General features: G+C 37.1%; 1 protein-coding gene across 6 annotated transcripts in view; it reads right to left on the reverse strand.

Annotated features, from left to right (window-relative positions):
- Ppp1r12b (protein phosphatase 1 regulatory subunit 12B) overlaps window positions 1-25211 on the reverse strand; it is a 206986-nt gene extending 181775 nt beyond the window's left edge. For all 6 annotated transcript variants that reach the window (XM_047520111.1, XM_047520110.1, XM_047520108.1 and 3 more), the window contains exon 1: window positions 24767-25211. In XM_047520111.1, coding sequence (XP_047376067.1) covers window positions 24767-25057 — 291 coding nt within the window. In that variant the 5' untranslated portion in view covers window positions 25058-25211. The remainder of the gene's footprint in view (window positions 1-24766) is intronic.

Here is a 25211-nt window from a genome sequence, read left to right on the forward strand (position 1 = left end):
TACATATGTTAACTTATTTCTCATAAGAACTTTATGAATTTGAAATTCTTATTATCCTCATTTTACCTATGATGAAATTCAAGCAAAAAGTGATTATGTGACCTGTCCAGGATAATGAAGTAGCAGAATCATGACTCAAATTAGATGGTCCCAGTTTGTGCTCTTAACCACTCTCCTGTGTTCAAGGGGATCCCAGAGGGGGACCTCAACTCAAGACAACGGGCTCTCTGACAAACATGGCAGAAGAAAATTAGAAGATATGTTAGGGACAAAAGCAGAGGTTTATTCAGGAAAGCAAGGAGTACACACACATTCAAGGGAGAATGCAGGCTGTCTCAGGAGTGAGATGCGCTTTGCAGGTCTTGAGCTCTTCTTTTAAAGGAAACTTGGTGAGGGTGGGCATGGGAAGTTATTTTAAGATGGCATTGGTCTTGTGATCATGAGATGAGTTGTGCTGGTCTGGCAATTCTTAAGAACATTAGGTTGATGTCTTCTCCATTAACTGATCAATAGAGAATGCTGGAAAGTGGCCAGGCACAGTGCTTGCAATCCCAGCAGCTCGGGAGGCTGAGGCAGGGAGATTGCAAGTTCATAGCCAGCCTTAGCAACTTAGCAAGGCCTTAAGCAACTTTAGCAAGTCCCTGTCTCAAAAAGAGGGGGGATGCTGGAGACATGGGGCCTAGTGGTTAAGCACCCCTGGGGTTCAATCCCTGATACCAAAAAGAAAAACCTGGGAAAATATGCTATGTTATAGATTTTATATTTCCTTTTGCTCAATTTGTTTTAAAAATACATATTTTAGTAAACTAATTAATAGTACAAGGGACAATTTTCATATGTGGGTCAATTTCCAATAATTTTAAAATTATGAAGATTTATAGATTTTTCCAGAGATTTAGGAGTAACAGTCCTGGGGAAAAATTGGCTTGGGGAAAAAGGCATGAAGAACTTTTTAAGCACAAGACTTTAGGATTAAAGTTATAGTGTCTTTTCCCTTCCTTTTGTCTCCTAATTTAAAAAAAAAAATTCTTCTATCCTACCTCACTGTCTCCTCAATATCCAAATCAATATACATGTTATGAAGCCAATAACAGTTACAGCAAATTTTTATCTAGCATTGCTCAGAAGCTTAGGAGAGCAGGACAAGGGAAAGGTCAGGAAGTTTGATGAAACTATAGTAAGTTGAGGGCACTTATGACAGCACAGTTGTAATGACCAACAGACTGCAGGTCTGACTTCAAAATCTATCTTTGACTCTAAACTCTTGTATAAATTCCAATTGTTCATGGCACACGTTAATAATTTGGTGTCTCACAATCTTACCTCAAATTATAAATGTCTAAAACCTAAACTCCACTCTTCCCCTACATCAGTTTCCTTTCTTGCCTTCTCCATTGTGTTCAGATTAAAGCACAGAATGAAAATTGAACATCAGAGGACTGTCTTCCTCGACTTTCACCAATTTTTTCCCAGCACCTACTTCATTTTCTGGCAAAGAATGGATGAATTTCAGTATTCTAAAAATTTTAATGGGCTGGGGAGATAGCTCAGTCGGTAGAGTGCTTGCCTTGCAAGCACAAGGCCCTGGGTTCGATCCCCAGCACCGCAAAAAAAAAAAAAAAAAAAAAAAATTTTAATAAAACTGTCTTTGATCTTTCCTTCTCCTTTGTGCTACAGCTAAAGTCTCAATATTCTGTATTTTTCTTAAGTTTCTACTTACATCTTACTGCCCTTAGATGTCTCTCACTATTGACCTAGAGGTTATAATAAGAGACTGTCTTTTTTAGGGGGGTGATTGGGGATCAAGCCCAGGGCTTGTGCATGCTAAGCCCCAGGTTCTACCACTGAACTTCACTCCCAGCCCCAACTTTCCATCTTCTTCTCTTTCTTAATTTTATGGTGCTGGCGATGGAGCCCAGGGTCTCACACACACCAGGCAAGTGCTCTAACCACTGAGCTGTACACCCCATCCCTCAACTATGCACTTTAATTTGTCTCTCCCTCATCAACACAATCTTACGAAATTACTTAAAACACTCCCCCTTTCAATTACCTTTCTGCTCCAAACTATTCAATGTGTTTATTCAATAAGCAGTTATGAGATGCCCAACTTGCCAGGAAGTGTGCTCTCCCAACCAGAAGTAAACTTGACCTCCTCAGAACAGCTATACTAATTAGCCAGTATATACACTGCACAGTTATCCTGCTTTAACAGCTAGTATGCTTTTTCATGTAACTATGTCTTATCTCACCAAACGGTGAACAAGGTTCTTGAAAGAAGAGAAATGTTTTGCTTTTTTTGTTAAGCGGCTCAGGCATAGTACAGTGCACCTAAAAGGCATTCCTTCTGCTGTTCTTGACCAAGTCTCCTAGCAGTCAAAACCCAAAACCAAAAACACATACTAGGTTGAAGAAAACTGACCTCAATGTACTGTGGTTTGCTCTATTATCCTATCCTAATGGATAGGATAATGACCCGTTCCATATTCCTTTACTATAAATCAACAACTTCCAGGGTAATTTTTTTCACCTTTATTTTATTTATTTACTTTTATGTGGTGCTGAAGATTAAATCCAGTGCCTCACACATGCCAGGCAAGTGCTCTACCACTGAGCTACAGCTCCAGCTCCCCAGGGTAATTTTTATATCAAATAAATGATAATGGTTAATTTTCTTTAATCTACATTAATCTCTCTTTGTGCTTTAGTTTCATTACAGATAAAATGATAACAGGAAATTCAAATTCACAGAGTTCTTATGAAAAACAATTTAGTTAATGTATAATTTGTATATTGATTTCATCTACATAATAATCTTTATATATAATGTTGCATTTACATACCAATCCCTAAACTACACTAAAAACTCAATTTGTTTTATTCATACTATGATTCGCACATTTCTCCCAATCCACTCACTTTATACTTTCATTTGCATCCAGCCGATTTCAAAGCTGTAATGCTTACAACACATAGCAAACTGAATTCTGCAAAACCTTTCAATATCAGAGGCACTTATTCCTGACAGTTGAATTCCTTATGTGGATAGACTCTATGAAGGTCAAGGATCTAAATTCTGCAATATTTTTAGCATCTAAAATCCTACTTTATGCTCTACTACTAGATCTCTTGGTCTTTAAAAACATGCTATCGAATTCCTAAGTCCCTACATGCCCTAACCAACCAAAGTTTTAACTAATAGAAAAATGAAAACATAATTCAATTATTAATAAAGAAAAATATTTTGAAGCAAAAGAAGTCACAATGAACCCAATTTCCAACTCATTGTTCTCATTAAATTATCAACCGAAATAACTCACTACTCTTGTTACCATCTCTACCTCTACATTCGTTGAAAAAATTTTTATTCTTAATGACTTCAACTTTTGGTATAGATGCAATTAAAATAATAGTGAATAAGTTGGGCACATTCCCTGCCCACCCTGATCTTAAAGTTCGGTTGGGAAAAGACAGTCACTATAAGACTATGTGACAGGGCTCGGGGCTTTGCTCAGTGGTAGAGCAATAGCCTAGCACATGCAAGACCCTGGGTTCAATTCCCAGCACTTCAAATGAAGAAGAAAGAAGGATGAAGGAGGAGGAGGAGGAAAGAAATAAAGAAAGGAAGAAAGGAAGGGAGGAAGGGAGGGAAGGAGGAAAAAGAAGACGACGACGACACGATTGAATATATCAAGGGAAACCACAGAAGTACTAAACATAAAAGATTAACATGGGTAGATTCATGGAGAAGCTCCTTGGAAGCAATGCTGTTGAACCCAGACCTGAAAGATGGGTGGGCAAGGAAAAGAGCTGACAAGTACTGGAAAAGGAGGGGAAGGAAGCATACTAAACTTGGAGACAAGAGAACATAATATAAATGAAGACATAAAAGGTGATTCATGTAGTTGAAGTACAGAAGTCAAAGTTGGAAATGACAAGAAGTGAGACTAGAGAACATGTTAATGACAACCACTGAAAGATTTTAAGGAAGGTGTGAACTATTCAAATCTTCCTAGCTAAGCATAAAAAATGGTTAGAGAAGGGAAGGGAAGCAAGCATGGAAACCATTCGGCAGGTTGTTTCTATAACCCAGGTGAGTCACAAAGACTTGAACTAAATTGCTGGTAAAGAAAACAAATGCAGCTGGGTACAGCAGCACAGGCCTGCAATTATCCTAGCTATTCAGGAGGTAGAAGCAGGAGAATTGCAAGTTTGAGACCAGCCTTAGAAACACAGTGAGACCCTGTCTCAAAATTAATAACAAAAAGGACTGGGGACATAGGTCAGTGGTACAGCACTCCTGGGTTCAACCCCTAGTAAAGAAATAGAGCAGAGATGGAGAAAGAAAGAAAAATAATAAATGAAAGCAGATAGATTTAACAGATATTAAAGGTATGGAATACACAGGACTGGGTAATTATAAATTCATGAGAGGACCATGTCTATTATTTCACCAATGGTGGCTATGGATCTAGCACACAGTAAGTGTCTGATAAACAATGCTAAACAAATGAATCAAGAAAAATAAGGAAACATAGATATGCTACCCAGGGGCTGAGGATATGACTGGGTTCTATCGCCAGCACCACAAACACACTAACAAACCAAAAAAGATGTTGCCCAAGTTTCTAGCATAACAACTAGGTAGAGGAAGGTGTCCTTTACTGAGATGGGAAATACATAAGAAGAGGAAATAATGTTGAGTCTGAGGAACCTCTGAGTCCTCCAAGGAGAGATAATAAGGATTCAGTTATAAAGCTCAAGAGAAAACCAAGTCTTCCTTTTAAAGTATACTATAGGAAACATCACCCCAACCATCCTTTTAAAATTCCAGGGTTGTTAACTAATAGTTTTAACATCAGAGCTACCAAAAAATTAGTATCTATTCTTGTTGAGCATGGTAGCATATGCCTGTAAACCCTAGTGAGAGGCTGAGGCAGGAGGATCACAAGTTTGGGGCCTGCCTTGGCAACTCAGTGTGACCATATCTCAAAATTAAAATAGAAAGGGCTGGGGATGTAGCTCAGTGGTAGAGTGCCCCTAGGTTCAATCTGCAGTACCACCAAAAAATATATAAATATAGACATATAGACAAAGACCATATAAATATGATCATGTATGTGTGTGTGTGTGTGTGTGTGTGTGTGTGTGTGTGTGTATATATATGAGAAAGAGAGAGAGAGAGAGAGAGAGAGAGGGAAGAGAAATGCCATCCAGAACACCAACAAAAACAATACCTGTTTTGAATAACATATCATGGTTATGTAAGATGAAAACTAGGGGAAACTGGGTAAAGAGGACATGGAACTCTGAACTCCTCGCAAATCACTCCAAAATTTAAAAAAAAAAAATTATTAAAACAACTACAACAACAAAAAATAAGAACATGAAAAAATAAGCCACAGACAGGGAGAAATAATTGTAATACATATCTGACCAAGGACCTATATCCAGAAAATATCAAGAATGCCTACAAACCAAAATTAAAAAGACAAAAAATTTTAATGTGCAAAAGACTAGAGCCAGACATGACATCACGCACACTCCAAATAACCAATAAATATATGAGAAAGTGTTCAATCAACATCATTAATCACTAAAAAGGAATATATTAAAACCACATTGAACTAACACTACATAAATATTGAAAAGGTTAGTATTAAAAAGACATACACACAAAAGATAAAGAAGAGGAAAAAACTGAACTGTGCAGCAAATAGGATGTGCAGCAAATAGAAGTCTCATTCATTGTTTTTGTTTTAGCTTTGTTTTGAATAAAAAGATTGAAGCTGGGGTGCTTTACCACTGAACCACATCCCTATTTTATTTTTTTATTTTGAGACAGGGTCTCACTAAATTGCTGAGGATCTTGCTAAGTTGCTGAGGCTGACCTCGAACTTGTGATCCTCCCTGCCTCAGCCTTCCAAGTTGTTTGGATTGTAGGCATGTGCCAGCATGTCCAGCTTCATTCATTCTTTGTGGTACTGTAAATGGTACAATCTAATTGCAAAAATAGAAGTTGCAAATAAAATTAAAATTTTATACATTCTACAACCCAGTAATTTCATTTCTACATATTATCCAAAAGGAATTAAAACATATGTCTACAAATGACTTGGAAGAACATTCATTGCCTCTTTACTCATAATAGCAAAGTGAAAAAAAAAAAAAAAGAAAAACATAAGAAAATGAAATAAAAGAGGAGAGGAAAAAAAGAACCCAAAAGTTCATTAAAAGAAGAATAAACTATGGAATATGCACACAATGGATACTACTCAGTCATAAAAAGTAATGAACTATATACATATATGAAAAATTGGTAAACCTCAGAAACATGTTCAGCTAAAGAAACCAACACGAAAGAGTACATATTTTATATTCTATTTAAGAAGAGCAAAAACAAATTCTTAGATTGATAGAAACCAAAACAATGATTGCCTGGGAGATGGGAGGTATGAGTAGAACTTCCTAGGGTGACGAAAATGTCCTACTTTTTGATTTGGATGATGGGTATACGGTGGATACAATGTTAAAGCCTCTCAAACTGCAGGTCTAAGTTCCACGCATTTTACTATATGTGCAGTATATCTCAATTTTTTTTTAAAGGAGAAGGTGAGAAAAGTTCATCTAAAAATTTTTGATAGGATGGCCAGGAAGTGCTTCAGGGCAAAAGTGACATCAGAGAAAGACCTGTAAAATGTGAAAAAACTAGACAGGTGAGCATTTGATGGAAGAATCTTCAAGGCAGAAGAAATAACAAATGCAAGGTCCTTCAGCAGGGTCTTGCCCTTCAGCAACCAGTTTTTAAAAAACAAGGAAAATCTTGGAGTAGGTAGGAGAAGGCAAAGACAAATTCTGAGACGCAACAAGGGGATCAGATGATATAATGTCTGGTGGGTCACAGTGAGCCTTGTTAAAGATTTCTGTCTTCATCTTAGGACTTAGTGCTTACTAATAATCAGGCACTATGCTCAAGTAGCTTACATAAAACTTACGTAAATAGCAAAACCAGGATTAGAACCTAGGTGTATCTGATTCCAAAGCTCATAATCTTAACCACTTGGTTTTACTAACACAACCTAGTTTTAATATTAGTAAATATTGTGTTTACTAGTAACTTTATATCAGATTGTCTCAATCATGTATTATTCTACAAATAGATTATAAATGTGATGTAAAGATCTTTTGAATGAAATTTTGTATTGCTATTTAAAAAGTTCTGCAATCAAGTTAAAACTGAACCTGTGTAAAGTCACATTTAATTTGTATGGTTCTCTCTATAAACTTCCTAATTATAATTCTGGTACATAAAACTGTGCACAGTTTCATTGCCACAGACTCTATAACACAGTGACTCCATAACACAGTCCCTTCACTTGTTCTTCCTGTTGAATCACTTTATTCTATATTTTTACTTCAGCCTACTTTGTTTTACAGTGCCTAAGTTCTGTTTTGAATGCACGTGTAAAATTCACTGTTTTTGGAAAAAAATGAAAGTATGTCCTTTAAAATCTGGGACAAGGATGTCCACTCTCACCACTTCTATTTAATATAGTGTTAATATATTGCTAAATTCTAGCCAGAGCAATTAGGCAAGAAGGAAACAAAAGGAATAGAAATAGGAAAGAAAGAAGTCAAGGTATCACTGTTTACAGAAGATGTGACCCTATATGTAGAAGATTAAAAAAACAAAACAAAACAAAACAAAACAAAACCTCTATCAAAAGACTGCTAGAGTTAAAAAACAAATTTGGCAAAGTAGCAGGCCACAAAATCAACATACAAAAATCAAGTACTTTCCTACATACAAACAATGAATCTGCTGAGAAAGAAATCAGCAAAACAATTCCATTTACAATATGCAACTCCACCAGCAATGTATGAGTGTGCCTTTTTCCCCACATCCACGCCAACACTTATTATTGCTTCTGTTCTTGATAACAGCTATTCTAGTTGGAGTTAGATGAAATCTTAGGGTGGTTTTAATTTGCATTTCTCTAATTACTAGGGATGATGAGCACTCTCATATATTTGTTGACCACCTGTATATCTTCTTCTGTGAAGTGTCTGCCCATTTCCTTAGCCCATTTATTGATTGGGTTCTTCGTATTTTGGGTGTAAAGTTTTTTAAGTTTTTTATAAACTTTGGAGATGAGTGCTCCGTCTGAAGTGTGTGTAGAAAAGATTTTCTCCCACTCTGTTGGCTCTCTTTTCACATTATTGATTGTTTCCTGTGCTGAGAAAAAAACATTTTAGTTTGAATCTATCCCATTTATTGATTCTTGCTTTTATTTCTTGCGCTATGGGATCTTGTTAAGGAAGTCTGGTCCTAAGCCAACGTGATGGAGATTCGGGCCTACTTTTTCTTCTCTCTGGTGAAGGGTCTACAATAGCCTCAAATTAAAAACAAACAAAACAAAACCCTAGGAATAAATCTAACCAAGAAGGTAAAAGACCTACAATGAAAACTACAGGACATTGAAGAAACTGAAGATCTCAGAAGATGGAAAGACCTCCCATGTTCATGGATAGGCAAAATTAATATTGTTCAAATGGCCATACTACCAAAAGCAATATACAGATTGAATGCATTCCCCACTAAAATACCAATGATTTTCTTCACAGAACTAGGAAAAAAATAAAGTCCTAAAACTCATTTGGAAGAATAAAAGACTCAGAATAGCCAAAGCAATTCTAAGTCAAAAAGAGGTAATACTAGAGGCATCACAATACTTGACTTTGAAATATATTACAAAGCTACAGTAACAAAAACTGCATGGTATTGGCATAAAAAGACACATAAACCAACAGTACAGAAAAGAAGACACAAACAGACATATCTATAGTCATCTGATCCTTGACAAAGGTGCTAAAAACATATGCTGGAGAAGAGTCTTTTAAACTGGTTAGTCATGTGCAGAAGAATAAAACTAGATCCTTATCTCTTACCTTGCACAAAAATCAAATCAAAATGGATCAAATACCTAGGAATTAGAACAGAAATTATGCAATTTCTAGAAGAAACTGTAGGATCAATGCTCCAGCTTTTGCATAAAAGCTAAGGAAATAATGCCAAGAGTTAATAAATAGGATGGCATCACCTTAAAAGCTTCTGCACAGCAAAGGAAACAATTAGGAATATTAAGAGAATCTACACAATGGGAGAAAATCTGTTAGCTACTCTTCTGAAAGAGGAAAAATATCTAGAATACATAAAGAACTCAAAAACTTTACACCAAAAAAATCAAATAACCCAATTAATAAGTGGGCAAATGAATTAAACAGACACTTTTCAAAAGAGAAATAGAAATGGTCAACAAATATGTGAAAAAAATGTTCAACATTATTAGCAATCAGGGAAATGCTACATTGAGATTTCATCTCACACCAGTCAGAATGGCAGTCATCAAGAACACAAATAAGAAAAAGGAGTACTTTTACACTGTTGATAGGACTGCGCATTTGTACAACCACTAAGGAAATCAGTATGGAGTTTCCTTAAAACACTAGCATGGAACCACCATATGACCCAGCTGTACACCACTCCTTGATATTTATCCTGAAGAATCAAAGTCATCATACTACAGTGATATATATGCACACCCATGTTTACAGCATCACAACTCACAATCCAATAGCCAAACTATGGAACCAGGCTAGGTATTCATCAGCAGATTAATGGATAATGTGGATATATACACAACGGAGTTTTATTCAGTCATAAAGAAAAATGAAATTGTCATTTGCAGGAGAATGGATGGAATTATTGAAGATGAAGATCTCCCATGAAGATCAAAGGGAGATCAGTGGGAGAAAGGGATGAGAGGGTAGGACATGGGGAATGAGAGAGAAAATGCTGGGGGTGATACTGACCAAACTATACTTCTGTATTGTATACTGTGTGCACAAATATGTAACCGAAAATCCCATCAGTATGTAAAACTAAAATGCACCAATAAAAAAATGTGGGGAAAAAAATACAATGTGATGTGATGAGAAGAAAGTGGAATTTGGGATTAGAAGGCCCCACACCGCCACTGATTCACTTTAAATCTGCTACAGCCCAATATTTTGGTCTATAAAATGGAAATATAATCTCTGCTCTGCCTGCTTCTTAAAGTGCTATAAGAAAAATAATTAGATAATCTATCTCTCTGAATGTAGTCATAAATCACCAAATACTCCATTAATGTATGCCATTGTTTTTAATCAATGAGGTGGAGCATAAACATTTTGGGCATTTAATGCCAACTATTCCAGACAGAAATGTAATAAAATTGTGATAAGAACAGCAATAAAAAAGTGATAAATTTTTAAAAAATACATTGTTTTTCTATTTAATTTAATCGAATTTTCCCATTAAGTTTTCCTAAATAAAACATAATTGAATTGCAGCTCTTGATTGTTACTTCTTGGTCTGTTTATCTATTGTTCATAGATTTTCATTTTATTGTTCAATATCTGATTTTTTTTCTTGCAGTAATGGGGATTGAACCAAGGGTCTCATGCACTGAGCTATATCTCCAGCCCTTTTTTAGATTTTGAGACAGGGTCTAGCTACATTACACCTAGGCCAGGCTTGAACTTGCAATCCTTCTACCTCATCCTCCTGGGTAGCTGCAATTATAGGTGTGCATCACTGCACTCGCCTTCATTGTATTTTCTTAATACAATCATGATAAAATGTATTAAAAATCAGACATTGAAGTCTTGCACAATGGCACACAACCTGTAATACCAGTTATTCAGAAGTTAAGGTAGGATGATTCCAAATTGAAATCCAGCTTCCAGCAACTTAGCAAGACCCTGTCTCCAAATTAAAAAGAAAAAGGGTTTGGGATATAGCTCAGTGGTAGAGTGCCCCTGAGTTCAACTCTTTGTGCCTCAAAAAAAAAAAAAAAAAAAAAAAATTTTTTTTATACCAAACTTCCAGATCTCTTCCAGTTGACCAACAATGCTACACAGATACCATTTTCTCTATATACCATGACATAAAAGAAGTATGGGAGCAATGCTTTAGCCAGTATTCCATACTGGGTAGATGCAGACTCCTGATAATATAAAAAAATGCAGGACAATACCGAATGCAAAAAGAAATCTACCTCTACAAAATCATGTATCTAAGATGGCTTTAATCTAACTGAGAGGTAAACCAGGATTTCAGAAAATCAGCATAACCTAGAAAAAAGACTTGAAGCTTCTGGGTCATTGACCTGACTTCAAATGGCCCTGTGACCTATGAGTCCTAGGATAGCATACATTACCTTCTCTGATTCTTCTTTCTCATCATTAAATGGAATAATACCATCTATTTAGTAGACCTGTTAATGTAAAGATAATTTTTAGAAAGCATACTGCACAGTGCAATAATTGGTAAACAACAGAACTCAGTGAATAGTACTTATAATTATGAATACCGTAAGTTCAATTACATTAAAATATCTGTAAAAACCAAGATGGCCTGAAAAAGCACAAAAACAAATAAAAATAGTTGATGTGTTAAGGTGATATTCATACTAATTGTTTTTTCTTTTAAATAATTTTACATGTTATCATGTTGTTTAGCAGTAGATATAGAGATGAATAAATCAAATGTGAAACCATCCTTAAAAGAACCCTTAAGACTAATTCTCTTGGAATATGAGTAATTATCCCATTGATGCCTCTGTTATATTGAGGTTTTTGAAAGAGAAATACAACTGTGAGGTATCATCCTTATTCAAAAGTTCTTCAAAAGAATTTAAAGAATATTTTCTTCTAATAAAACAAATGCTTACGGATAGTCCTACAATTCTGTTATGTACTTTCAAGTGGTCCTATAATAGACTTTCACCCTGGGGATGGTTCCCAGAGTGAAAGACATTACTGTCTCTTCTCAGTGAGCCAGTGGGCCCAAAGGGAACTGGAGAGCTTAGAAATCCAGAGGAGATATAGCAAAATGATTAATGATTTAGAAATTGGTCTTAAATTCAAGGATGGACACATTTATCTTGGATTAGAGAAAGCTAATGACAAAGATTTCATTATCTTAAAATATGCAAAGGCAAATGTGATTAATACTATTTCTTTACTTTTACTATGAATAGATTAAAAGCAAATGGAATCAATACTCAATAGTAGGAATACAGACCAGATTATATCTTTTTAACTATGAGTTTCTCAGTAACTGTGGGATCCCTAACTATTGACTATTCATATCTCAGTATCTACTACAGGATTGGGCATCTAGGAAATACTCCATAAATATGTAGCAAACACACACACACACATACACACACACACACAAATAATAGATCACTCAAATTTTTAAATAGTCAAACCATAGAAGTACACTATAGGAACAGGACAGGAAATTTCTGATACTAAATAATAATAATAATATTATCCTTCTCACAGTGACTTATATACTATACAGAGAGATAAAGTTTATTATATCTCAAGGTTATATCACTGTTTTATAAAAGCCCTTGAATTAGGATGTGCCTGTAGTCCCAGCTACTTGGGAAGCTGAGGTTGGAAAGATCATTTGAGCCCAGGAATTCAAGACCTGCCTGGGCAACTCTGCAAGACCTCATCTCAAAAACAAAAACCTCTTCAGCTGTGATGACCTGTCACAAACTGGCTGTAGTAAAGAGCTGAAGCAAACAGTCTCTATTCTTCCCAGAAAATTAGTGCCTGTTTTAAATATCTATTAAGCACCTAGAGTTCTAGCAGTAAAATTCTGCTACTAGCTCAAAATGGCAATTGATAAGACACAAATAGATGAGTACCTGACTTGGGTCTCAGTGCTGCAGGAACAATCCAACAGGTGAAATGATTCTCAACAGATAAATGCAGCTTGGTCATCCTCAAAAGCACTTTTCTTTACCCATAGTGATTTACAATGAGGTGAGTCATTCTTTTAACCTCATTTTTCATGCTATTTACTGTCAAGGAGTAACAATCTAAACATGGATAGGAAAATCGACATAAGAATCATGCTTATAAAACAGTGAAGCTGTGTTTACAGAATTAAAACAAAATCTGTTTGGGCACTTTAGAGTGACATTGAATACCTGGGTCACCAACTAAAAAAAAAAAAAAAAAAAACTAACTTAAAAAAAAAAAGAAATCTGACAAAAAGTGTTGCAAAAAGCTGAAAAAAGTGAACCTACCTCTCATGAAATGCCCACATATAAATAAAATACAGTTCATAAAACCATATGTCCCTTGATGAGATTCATATTCAATTAGAAAGGCATATTTCTCCTCAGTCTCAAAGAGCACAACAAAAAGTCAGCCAACCCAATCTCCATATGAACGCTCCAAATGTCAATTCCATTTTCTAAGTCAAGCCCATCCTGTGTCCACAGTTCACTGCTCCAAAATTGATACAATTAGAATGGATACTTTTCTCTCCTGTCTTCTCCCTTTAAGGCAGGTGCCTGGAAAGCAGTCTTTCCCTTCTCCTTAAACAGCCAAGTTAACTTTTGTAAGTATTCTCTGGAGTCTGTCCTTTGAAGTTTTCTTTCAAAATGGGTTGGTTGTCTTCGGGGTCAGGAAACAATATTATCAAACTAAAATTTGGAACAATATTTCAAAATAGGAGAAACTTCAGTTAAGAATGAATGGAGGGGCTGGGGAGATAGCTCAGTCAGTAGAGTACTTGCCTTGCAAGCACAAGGCTCTGGGTTCGATCCCCAGCACCCAAAAAAAAAAAAAAAAAGAATGAATGGAGTTGTGGCTCAGTGGTAGAGCGAGCGCCTGGCATATGAGAGGTCCTGGGTTCGATACTCAGCACCACATATAAATAATAAATAAAATAAAGATACTGTGTCCATTTATAACTAAAAATATTTTTTTAAAAAGAGTAAATGGAACAGATATGAAAAGATGGCAGAGAAAGTTTATTCCATTGTCATCACTGACCAAAATTTACATCCAAAGGCTACTAATCTAAATGTAGGGTATCATGAAAAGCAGACTAACACAATATTAGCCATTTTACTCACAATTTTCACAATTCACATTTTTTTTATCTGATCATTAGTATTCCAATTTGAAGTTCAACACAAAGAGCTGTGATGAATAGAAGAAATAGTTAATTACTATAATTTAGATCAAATCAAGATTGACTTGAAATTTCAAAATTCCATCAATGGCTACTAAACCACAAGGAAAGAGATAACTATACATCATGTGCCTCCTGACAGAAGTATATACCACTACCTTTAATAGACTCTTGTCAGAACATTAAAACCTGAATCAGATCAAATCTCTAGATATAATTACCAGTTTACAAAAAACACAGGGGACAAAGGAACACCACAAGCAAGCAGTCTGCAAAACCCAGATTGTGAAAACCAAAGTATGAGCAACCTAGTTTTTCAACAAATAAGATACAGAAAAACAAAATAAGGAAGAACTCATAGATTTAAAAAGTTTATACTTAAATTTATTTTTTAGATTCATATTGAAATATTGATAAATACAATTAGGTCTGAGATTGACTGTAAAATAATCCAATATACTGGGGATGAGGTAGAAAAACCTATGAATGAAACAAGATTGACCACAAGTTAATAACTTGTGGTCAATCAGTCCATTCTATTTTTGTGCGTTGGTTGAAGTATTCCATAATAAAAAGGTTGTGTGTGTGTTCTTTTTTTTGTTTGTTTGTTTTGTTTTTACTTTGGTACCAAAAAAAAAAAAAAAAAAAAACCAACAAAAAATAGCAGAAGGTAGTTCGTGGAGAGAATGCCAGAGAAGATGAATGCTCTAGCTACCTTCCGCCATCCTCACTTACTCAAAAATACTAATTATTGTCCGTTCTTCCTTCTTTCTCTCCTTGATGCTTCCTCCACCTCTACCCCCAGTACTGGCAATTGAACCCAGGGGCACTCTACCACTGAGCTACATTCCCAGCCCTTTTTAATTTTTTTATTTAGAGACAGGGTATCATTAAATTGCCAAGGCTACCCTAGAACTTACAATCCTGCCTCAGTCTCTCAAGTTGCTGAGATTACAGGGATGCCCCAGTGCACTGGACAATAAAAAGATTTTTTAAAAAATTGCATCATTAGATCCAAAATTCATATATAAAAGCCAGACATATCATGGATATTGAGTAGGGCACTGTAAAATACTTTTCCAAATTTGCATTAGATTGAGTACAACAGATTGTTATTGTTATGACACTTAAATATATTAGATACAAAACCATTTCTAAATTATTTCATAAACCTATTCCATAACTACAGTGAAATACCATATTTCATTAGAAACCATATGCGTATTGATTTTTCAATAGTGAGAACTGAATCTTCAGTTTTTTAATTCAAGTGCCTCATGAAAAAAATATAAATTCTGCATGCCTGATAAAAACTTCAGGCCCCCAAATTTACTTGAACCCATTACAGTCAAAGATCTAAAAAACTGTTTTTTAATTAGACTTCAAACGGCGGGGGGCGGGGGGCGGGGGACGGACGGACGGACGGACGGACGGACACGACACACGACACGACTCAACACATTCAAAGACAACAATAAAACAAATTGAGCAAACTGTGAATTAGCACCGCTAATGAGGTTTCAATTCCTAGTCCAATATGAAATTCTGGGTCAAGATCTTTAATCTGGATTTATTACTACTACGTTAACCCATTAAAGATTTATTTAAGACCCCAAGATCCATCATTTACCATTTTTATGTAGAGAAACTATAAATATGATAATTTTCATCCATAAGCATAAAGATAGTCACAAACACTGATGAATATAGTATTACTGCACCAGCCAAGAACCCGAAAGCTGGAATAGAGAAAAATCACTAATTTATGTAGCCAATTTTGTATTGCAAGTAATAATGGGAACCAGCTATTCTGTGGACCATTCCCAAAATTCAGTTTAGTTTCGAAAAGATATCTACTACTCAGTAAAAAGTAACAAGAAGTCCAACATCAGGCACACAGTAAACATTCAGTAAATAAATGTAAGTGAATAAATGGCAGAAGAAACTGCTTACCTAACCTCCCTAACACTGCTCCCTCAAGGTGCCTTTCCAGTCAAATACAAAGAAGTGGAAAATAGAAAAAACTAGACTAGGAAGAATAATAATCTAACATAGCTAACCTAGCTAATCTGCACATCAATAACCCTCCTGCCCCTAGTTAATATCTAAAACATTCATAACTCATCAAGTTAATATCTTAGAACATTCTTGATTCATAAATAATGAAACCACTCTAACTAGCTAGAAATAAGCTTTCAAGGAGTTCTGTCATATATTTGGGGTCCTAGTTTAAATTATCATACTGAGGAAAGATCTATTTATTTTTCTTACAGAAGTCAACAGAAAGAGTAACTTATGTTATCCTTAATAGGCCAAAAAGGCCACTTTATAAAACCTCCATATAACATATCTCTTCTGAAATTGCTCAATTCAAAAGTTGTAAATGACCAAACCCAAGTATTTTTTCAGGTCTCCTCCTCAACTTCCTTTTATGCTATTGACCATCTATTCCGTAACACTCCTCAATTATCACTATACTTTCTGTGTTCTCCTCTCTGTTAATTTCCTATTAGTGCTAAACACATCACCAGAGTCTTACTATTTTGCCATTCTGGAAGTCAGAAGTCTGGAATTAGTTTCACTGTGCTAAAGTCAGATGGCTGGCTCCTTCTGGAGGTTCTGAAGAGAGAATCTTTGTTCCCCAGGCCTTTTTCAGTTTCTAGAGGCCATCTGCATTCCTTGGCTCACTGCCCCTTCCTCAAATCACTCCAATCTTTTGCCTCCTTCTACTACTACTGATTCTGCGCTCTAAATAGACTTTTGTGGTTAACTGGGCTCACCTAGATAATCCAGGACAATCTCCCCATCTCAAGATCCTTATTTTAATCACATCTGCAAAATCCTTTACCATCTAAGGTAAAATACCCACAGCTTCTGTGCATTAGGACAAGGACTTATTTAGGGGCCCTTTCATTAGCCCTACCACATACTCCAATGGCCTTAACTTGAATTTCCATATCTTCTGCCAAATAGTGTTTACTGCTTTTCTCTTTTTATTTTCTCCCATATTCCTTTATAATCATTGCTTCAATTCTAACCTCTAAGGTCATACCCAAGTCTCTTACCTTGAATATGAGAAAACTCAAAGCCTAGACAGAACAGTGTCTTGCCTTGATTCACATAAATGCCAAAAGGGTATTTCTACTTGGATGTCTTCAGAGCATCTCAATTCAATAATGGACTGAATCCTATTTCTATCTGAACAATACAATTCTTTCAGACTCACAAGTTACAACTGTATTACACTCTTTTCCTTGTGTTCATTCAGCTGGCTGGTTCTTTCATCTCTGTCCTTCCACTCACTTTGGAATCCAACTGCAGCTTCATAGTCTTAAAATCTAGCTTTGGTTGGGTCACAACGTTGCTGAAACCCAAAAGTTCTCTACCAAGAGGTCCATCAAGCCTTCTGGGCCTGATGTTTGATGTTCAAGTCCTCTACAATGCATCCCCACTCTCATCTCGGACCCTCCAGATCTATCCATTAGGATCCCCCAGTGTCCTCAGCCTATACATCATACTCGTTCCTACTTCTTTTCCCACATTGCTTTACTGTTCTATACTGCCTTCCTTAGTCCCTCCAGTTTTGAGCACATCCTTGCCTATGTGTCACAGAATTCAGCACTTTGTAAGTGCTCAAGTTTTTTATTTATCTGTCTTCATGTCAGACTGTAAATTTCTTGAGAGTGAAACTATATCATATATACTTTAGCACAGACTAACAATCTACTATGAGGCATTCAATAATAGCTGTATGTTAAGAACCAAATAAAATCTCTAACAATAAAAATATATAGCCAGACATGGTGGTGCACGCCTGTAATTCCAGCAGCTTGGGAGGCTGAGGTAGGAGGATCATGTTCAAAGCTAGCCTCAGCAACTCAGCAAGGCCCTAGGCAATACAGCATGACCCTGTCCCAAAATAAAAAATAAAAAGGGATGGGAAATGTGGCTCAGTGGTTAAGCACCCCTGGGTTCAATCCCTGATACCAAAAACAAAAAAAGAAGAAGAAAATAAAAATATATTATAGCACATGAAATTATTTTAAAATTTAATTGTAAAGCATATATAATATAGGAAAATGACTCCAAAGAAAATTAAGTGAGAAAAATTAGAAAAAGTATTTGTTTTCAACTTTATAAACATTTATACATTCATGTATACTCAATATAATTAACATTTAAGAAAAATACCTGAAAGGCATACACTAAAATGTTATTGTATTTATCTCCAAGCAGCCTGACTTTGATTTGCTCTAAATTTTTTCTTTATACTTTCATTTTCTACCCTTTGTGTGTGTGTGTGTGTGTGTGTGTGTGTGTGTGTGTTGCTGGGGATTGAATCCAGGGTCTTGTGCATGCAAGGCAAGCACTCTACCAACTGGGCTATATCCCCAGTGCCACCACCCGCCTTTTTTTTTTTTTTTAAAAACAATGAAAGGCCATATAGTCTAGTAATCTAGTAAGAGGGAATACAGCATCAAAAGCATGGACATTATAGCCAGTCCACCTGGACTTAAATAAATTCTAGCTCTGCCACTTATAATCTGTGTGACCTTGAGCAGTGTCTAATTCCAGCTCTATAAAACCCAGACAGTAACATAAATACCTATGTCATGAGTTGTTTTGAGTTTTACATGTGTTAATAAATTAACACCTTAGAATAGACCCTGGCTCAGAATAAATCCTACAGTATATAAGCAGGAGCTACCAATACTACTATTACTGCTACTATTATTATAATTAGTGTTATTACTAAGCAATTTTAAAAACATATGCCTACAAAACTATTAAAATGGCTTTTAAAAAATGATCAATATTGAATGCAGTCAAAGATGCATTGTAGGTTGAATGTTTCTATCTCCTCCTAATTCATTTGTTGAAATCCTAAATAATGGTATTAGGAGGTGGGGCCTCTGGGAGGTAATTAGGTCATGAGAGCAGAGTCCCCATACAGAAGATTAGTATCTTATAAGATGACGCACAAGAATCTGAACTCACTCTCTCTACTCTCTCCACCATGTAAGGCTGTAGTAAGAAGAGAGCTGTCTGCAAACTAAGAAAGAAGACCTCACCAAGAATCCTGCTGGCATCCTGATCTCAAGATTTCTAACCTCCAGCACTGGGAGAAATCAATGTCTGTTTAAGACATACAGGTTTTGGTACTTTGTATAGCAGCACATTCTGACTAATAGAGACTGCAAAGCCACTAGAACTCACACATTGCTGTTTAGAATGCAATGGTGAAGCTACTTTGGAATATCGTTTGGCAATTTCTAATAAAGTTAAACATTCACTACCACATGATTCAGTCATCTCATTCCTAAGGGTTTAACCAAATGAAATTGAAAAAAAAAAATGTTCACATAAAAGTTTATATGGAAATGTTTGTAGTAGCTTGACTTATTATTACTAAAATCTGGAAATAACTCAAATATCTTCAACCGTGAATAGATGAACAAACTGTGTACACCCATATGATGGAATATCACTCAACAGTAAAGACCAACTACCTATTGTCAACAACACAGATGAATCTCAATGCAGCACAGTAAAGGAAAGCAGACAGATTCAAAAGGCTCCATACTGTCTGATTCCATCTATAAGGCACTTTGGTAACAGGGGCAGAAAATTGATGAATGGCTAACATGGGAGGAGGGAAGGAGAAGGGGCTGTCTACAGAGGAGCACAAAGAAATTGTATAAGTAATGGTTAATGTTTTACATCTTTTTTTTTGCAGGGGGTTACCAGGGATTGAACTCAGGGGCACTTGACCACTGAGCCACATCCCCAGGCCCATTTTGTATCTTATTTAGAGACAGGGTCTCACTGAGGCTGCTTCTGAACTCATGATCCTCCTGCCTCAGCCTCCTGAGCTGCTGGGATTACAGGTGTGTGCCGCTGCACCTTGCTCTATATCTTGATTACAGTGGAAGTTACATACTTTGTCAAAATTCATGAAAGTCATAATAAAAAGGATGAAGTTTACCACATATAAAGTATATCTTAATTTAAAATTTTTTAAAATGAAAATAAACAAGGACTTAATTTTAAGTTACCAACAAGACCTGTCCAACCCCTTACCTTCATAGAATTATGCTCACTCTATACATGGACAGCTGCCTATTTTATAACACAAAGAAGATTCTAAAAACTGAAATTGCCACATATAGTTACTTAATAGGACTTGAAGAATGGGGAAGAAAACTTTGGCTAGGGAACTAATGAAAGTCACTTCCATCTACACTCCCTCCTCCTCACCAAAAAATCCAGAAGAGCCTAATATCTAAATCTGGCTTTGAAGTCTATCATGGCACGGGAACTTGGACTAATACACAGCAAGGGGCCAGGTGCCCAACACAGTCTGATGCGTCATATCAACCAATTTGAAGAGGTAAGCTACTACAATAACTCATGATGAATAACTGTTCTAGATGCACAGTAACAAAGGAGCCAAGAGGATTTTCTGAATCCCATATTGCCATGGGTCCTGACACTAAGTAGAATAAATCAAGACTCAGGGTAAGGCAGAAGTCACTTCACAGATGAAACTATAAGAAGAATAAATAATGAATTAGGAATAAAAGAGAAAGGAATAAAAGACAAGTTTTATTTTACCATATAAGTTAACATACATAGCACACTATTTGACACTGAACTGAACACAATGAATCTTCGTCTTCTGTCTCACTCTGAATATAAATTGCTCTGTCTATCCTTCTCTCCTCATCTGCTTCGAGCTCTACCTCTCTTTCAGAGAAATATGTAATTTAACCTTCCTGAGACTACAAGGTCAGATTGAGGTAGTTCTAGAATGACAGGCTACTATGAATTAAATTCCAGCCTGGAGTGACTCTGAGGGTCAACACGTGGACTCAGACCATTACAAAGCCAACTTTAATTTCTAAGTATGGAATTATTCGAATCTTGTTGGTATTCCTCTAAACAAAGACTGGTCAGACTGGGCTAGAGACAAGATCAATGTGGACTGACATCAGTTTCCCTCACCACACCCAGCACAGATATAAGTGCCAATCTAAAACGTGCTGAAAGAATAAGCAGGCATTCATTTTGATGAATTTAGAAAATCTCCTTCCTGAAGGCAAGCACTTGCCTTTTACAACAGCCCAATGATTTCATAGGTATAATTCCTAAGAGTCTCTCTGTAGGCCTAGAACACCCAAGATCTTAATGCTAAGATACAAAGATAGGTACTAAAAATCAACCTTACAAAATAAATAAAAATTTAAAAGTGCCAGTCCACATGAAATTATTAACATACACTTTTCTTTCTTGTTTACATAAATAAAATGGAAATTTCTTTGTGAGAAAACAAGTGTCTTCAAGGGATATACGATCAGATTAATATCTATCCAACATACCAAATATTAATTTATTTATTCACCAAAATGTAGTTAGTCTTCCTCAGTTTCCAAGGCTTTCTTCAGAGCTGGTCTAACCTTTGAGATAGTTCTTATCCCGTCTATTTCAAGTATTATTAATAGGCCTCCTGGAGCTTATTATCTTTGACTCAAGCACCTCGTGGTCTCAGCAAAGGCTGCCAAGAAAGAAAGGTCTCTTAAGTCAAAAGTAGCATCAAGGCACTACAACCTGCAGTAAGTACAAAGTATCTACCGTGACCCTGTGGAAAAGGAGAAAAATCACCCCCCAATATTCATGGGGTTTTCCTCCAATATGCCAATATGACAATTCACAGTTGGTCAAGTGGCCATGGCCAAAACAAAGGAAAGAAAGGAATCAATTATCCAGATAATGCATGCATGTTTATATAACAAGCAGATATTTTAACTAAATAATTCAAATGCTTTTACCACTCACCCTTGATATTGCAGAGGCGAATCAGTAGTAAGGGAGGTGGTTCAGACTGGCAGTTCCATTCTTATGTTTTGAAAATCATCTTTTATGTATCTTAAGAGTTCTTCAGATCATGAAGAAACACAATGCAACTCTTTGTAAAACGACTTTTCAAAGTTCCTAAGCTAATGGAGGCGCTCTTGATTCAAAGAGATGGTTTTTCAACAGAAGGTCATTTTGACCTCAAATCTTTGAGCAGTTTACTCTTTAGCTGAATTCATCTAGTATTGAATATTCTTACTCAATTCAACTCACTAGCAGTCCTATAGATGCGAAGGAATGTCTATATTGCATTTGCAGGTAGTTAAAAAGAAAAATCCCACAGTTGTCGTCCCTTTCTTCTCCTATTTCGAGAAATTACTGCTGAGTACAGTGGTGCACCCCTGTAATTCTAGTGACTTGGGAGACTGAAGCAAGATGATCACAAGTTCAAGGCTAGCCTGGGCAACTTAGCAAGACCCTGTCTCAGAATAAAAAATAAAAAGGGTTGGGGGTGCAGGTCAGTGGCAATGTGCCCCTGGGTTCAATCCTCAGTACTGCAAAAATGGGGTTGGGGAAGGGAGAGAGAGAGAAATTGATTGATTACCAAATGCAAAGCGTGTACTGAGATATGTCGTCCTTCACAGTCGGGAGTAGTAATGAAGAGAGAAGGAAAGGCACCAAGGTACTCAGTCTCAGTAGAAGGGCTCAGAAAAATCTGAAGTGGGAAGATCTACCATGAGTGACCTCAAAGAAAGTGCTTTTCTCAGAATGATATTAAAATGTGTATGGGGGGCTGGGGTTGTGGCTCAGTGGTAGAGCGCTTGCCTAGCATGTATGAGGCACTGGGTTCGATTCTCAGATCACATATAAATAAATGAATAAAATAAAAGCCTATCAACATTTAAAAAATATATTTTAAAAAAAACGTGTCTGGGAAAGACCAGACTTAGCAAGCACAATACTTTGGAAGAAACAGGTTACTGAGTTACACTAAGAAAAAGCCTCCTTCAATAGATGGATGATTCAAAACAGGACTAGAAAACCAGATTATATTTTTCTATCTTCTAAGAACCCACAAAATGATTTCCAGAATCCAGATCTCAATCTCCTTCACATCATGGATACATTTGAAAAATAAGAATTAACCTTTCCAAAAAGTTCAGAAATTTTAAGTTTAAATTTTAACTAAACTTTAAAGTGCTTCTCTTAGGATCTATCTTATTTTATATCCAGTGCCTTATTCAGTGGGATACAGAGCTCTGCAATTTAAATCTGAAAAATTCATGCCTACAGGCAATATTCTCTTTTCTAACCTTGCACTAGTAACAATTTTGGGGGGCTTCAATTTCTTTATCTGGAAGATGGGACTAACAACTTATCTGCCACATCTACTTCAGAGAGTCTCTACTGAGGCTCATTTGAAGTTAGACTTATGACATAATTTTTAAACATCAAAGCACTATACAAATACTGGCTGCTTAGGCACACAATTGTTGTGAGCACACACACACACACACACAAAAGGATTAAAAAAGGTGATAAGAGGAGAAGTTTCTCCCACCTTAGAGAGAAGGGATTCAAAAATGGCAAGGAGAAATTTTAAGCTATTGGCCATGTGTATTTAGGGAAGTGGTTGGACATAAAATGTTTTTTGGTTTGTTTGTTTTTTGTATTTTTTTAAGTACTTTGAGCCCAAGGCCTCACACATGCTAGGCAAACACTCTATCCCTAAGGTATATCTCCTGCCCTTTTTATTTTATTTTGAGACAGGTTTTAGCTAAAGTTGGCTGCCCTCCAACTTGTGATTCTCCTGCCTCAGCCTCCAGAATGGCTGGGATTACAGGACTGCACCACCATACCCAGCTTGAATTATAATTTAGAAGTGGGTTCTCATGGGAACACAATCACTTTGCACAGACAGCAAAAGAAAAATAAGGAAGATTAAGAGTGGGTGTCCAGCTCTCAGCTCACCAAAATAACTGATGAAGTTCACTTGGGGAGAAAGGGTGGAGTCACTTATAACAGTGGGTATATACAGAATACTGTTGCATAAGTGAGAGAAATAAAAGTGTATTACCAACCATAGAACTGTCAGGTCATTCACAATCATACTGATACACACACACACACACACACACACACACGCGCGCGCGCACATACACATTGGTTTCTATAGAGGCTTTAGGGGAAAAAAAATTGAAAGCCTATTTCATAAGGATCAAACAGAAGTGCTTCCTTAGCTTAATTCTCCACATGAAACCTGAGGGAGGTAGCACTGCTGAGAAGAAAATAACAATGAGGTCAAGGGTGCTCTAGGAGCTATAGCCTGAGAAGATACAAACTGTTTTCTAAGCTCTACAAATCAGCAAAACAAGAGATGTGTTTTCAGAAGATCTGCTTGCCTTAACCCAGTATAGGAATTAACTCTCTAAGGGCTCTAGGATATTGGATAATGGGGGCCACACAAACGGAAAACTGAATTTTCGGAAAGAGCACCAGGCAAATGATACTAACTATGCATGTAAGTGACACTGTTTACACCAACAAGACAGAAGGGAAAATGACTAATCTATAGGGATAACACCGGGGACCAAATCACCAGTAACCATGACAACCCAAGTTGGAGGGAGGGAAATACAAATACTGACCAAACATCAGGGTGACACTATTCCTTCAGGTAGAGACCCTAGGGTCGGAAAAAGACTTGATTAGTGGAGGAAGGCGACCAAGAATGAAAGCGAGTGGCCAAAGAGGCAGTGTCCACGCAGGAGGGCTCGGCGGAGACACTAATACTCTCCTCGAGGCGAATCGCAGGGCTACGGGCTAGGGGACTGGACGCCTCCATACCGAAAGGGGAGTTACCTGGTGCAGGGCTGTCAAGCCGTCCACGTTGACGGTGTTGATGTCCGCTCCTCTCGCCAGAAGCTTTTTCACCTCGTCCGTGTCCCCGCTAGAGCAGGCGGCCAGAAAGACAGCGCCGTCCTCGAAGCGGACCCTGGGGCTCCCGCGCCTCGTCTGTGGTTGCCGCCCCGCGCCTCGTCGCTCCGCGGGCTCCTGCTCTGTCAGCGAGCCCCGCCAGCGCCGCAGCTGCTCAGCCCGCCGCATTCGCGCGGACTCTGCCCGCTTCCCGCCCAGGTGCTCCAGCTCCGCCATGGCTCCGGCCTGGGCAGGTGCTGCCGAAACTACCACCACTAGATTGCTGGTGCGGCTTGGGGTGCCGCTGCTGCCTCCCTCAGAGCGCTTCAGCCGGGAGCAGAAGGCGGAGACCACAGCACCGCCATCTTTACTCCTCCCGCCACTAGCACCT

This window comes from Sciurus carolinensis, chromosome 12 (genome assembly GCF_902686445.1).
Source record: "Sciurus carolinensis chromosome 12, mSciCar1.2, whole genome shotgun sequence".
Taxonomy (NCBI): Eukaryota; Metazoa; Chordata; class Mammalia; order Rodentia; family Sciuridae; genus Sciurus; species Sciurus carolinensis.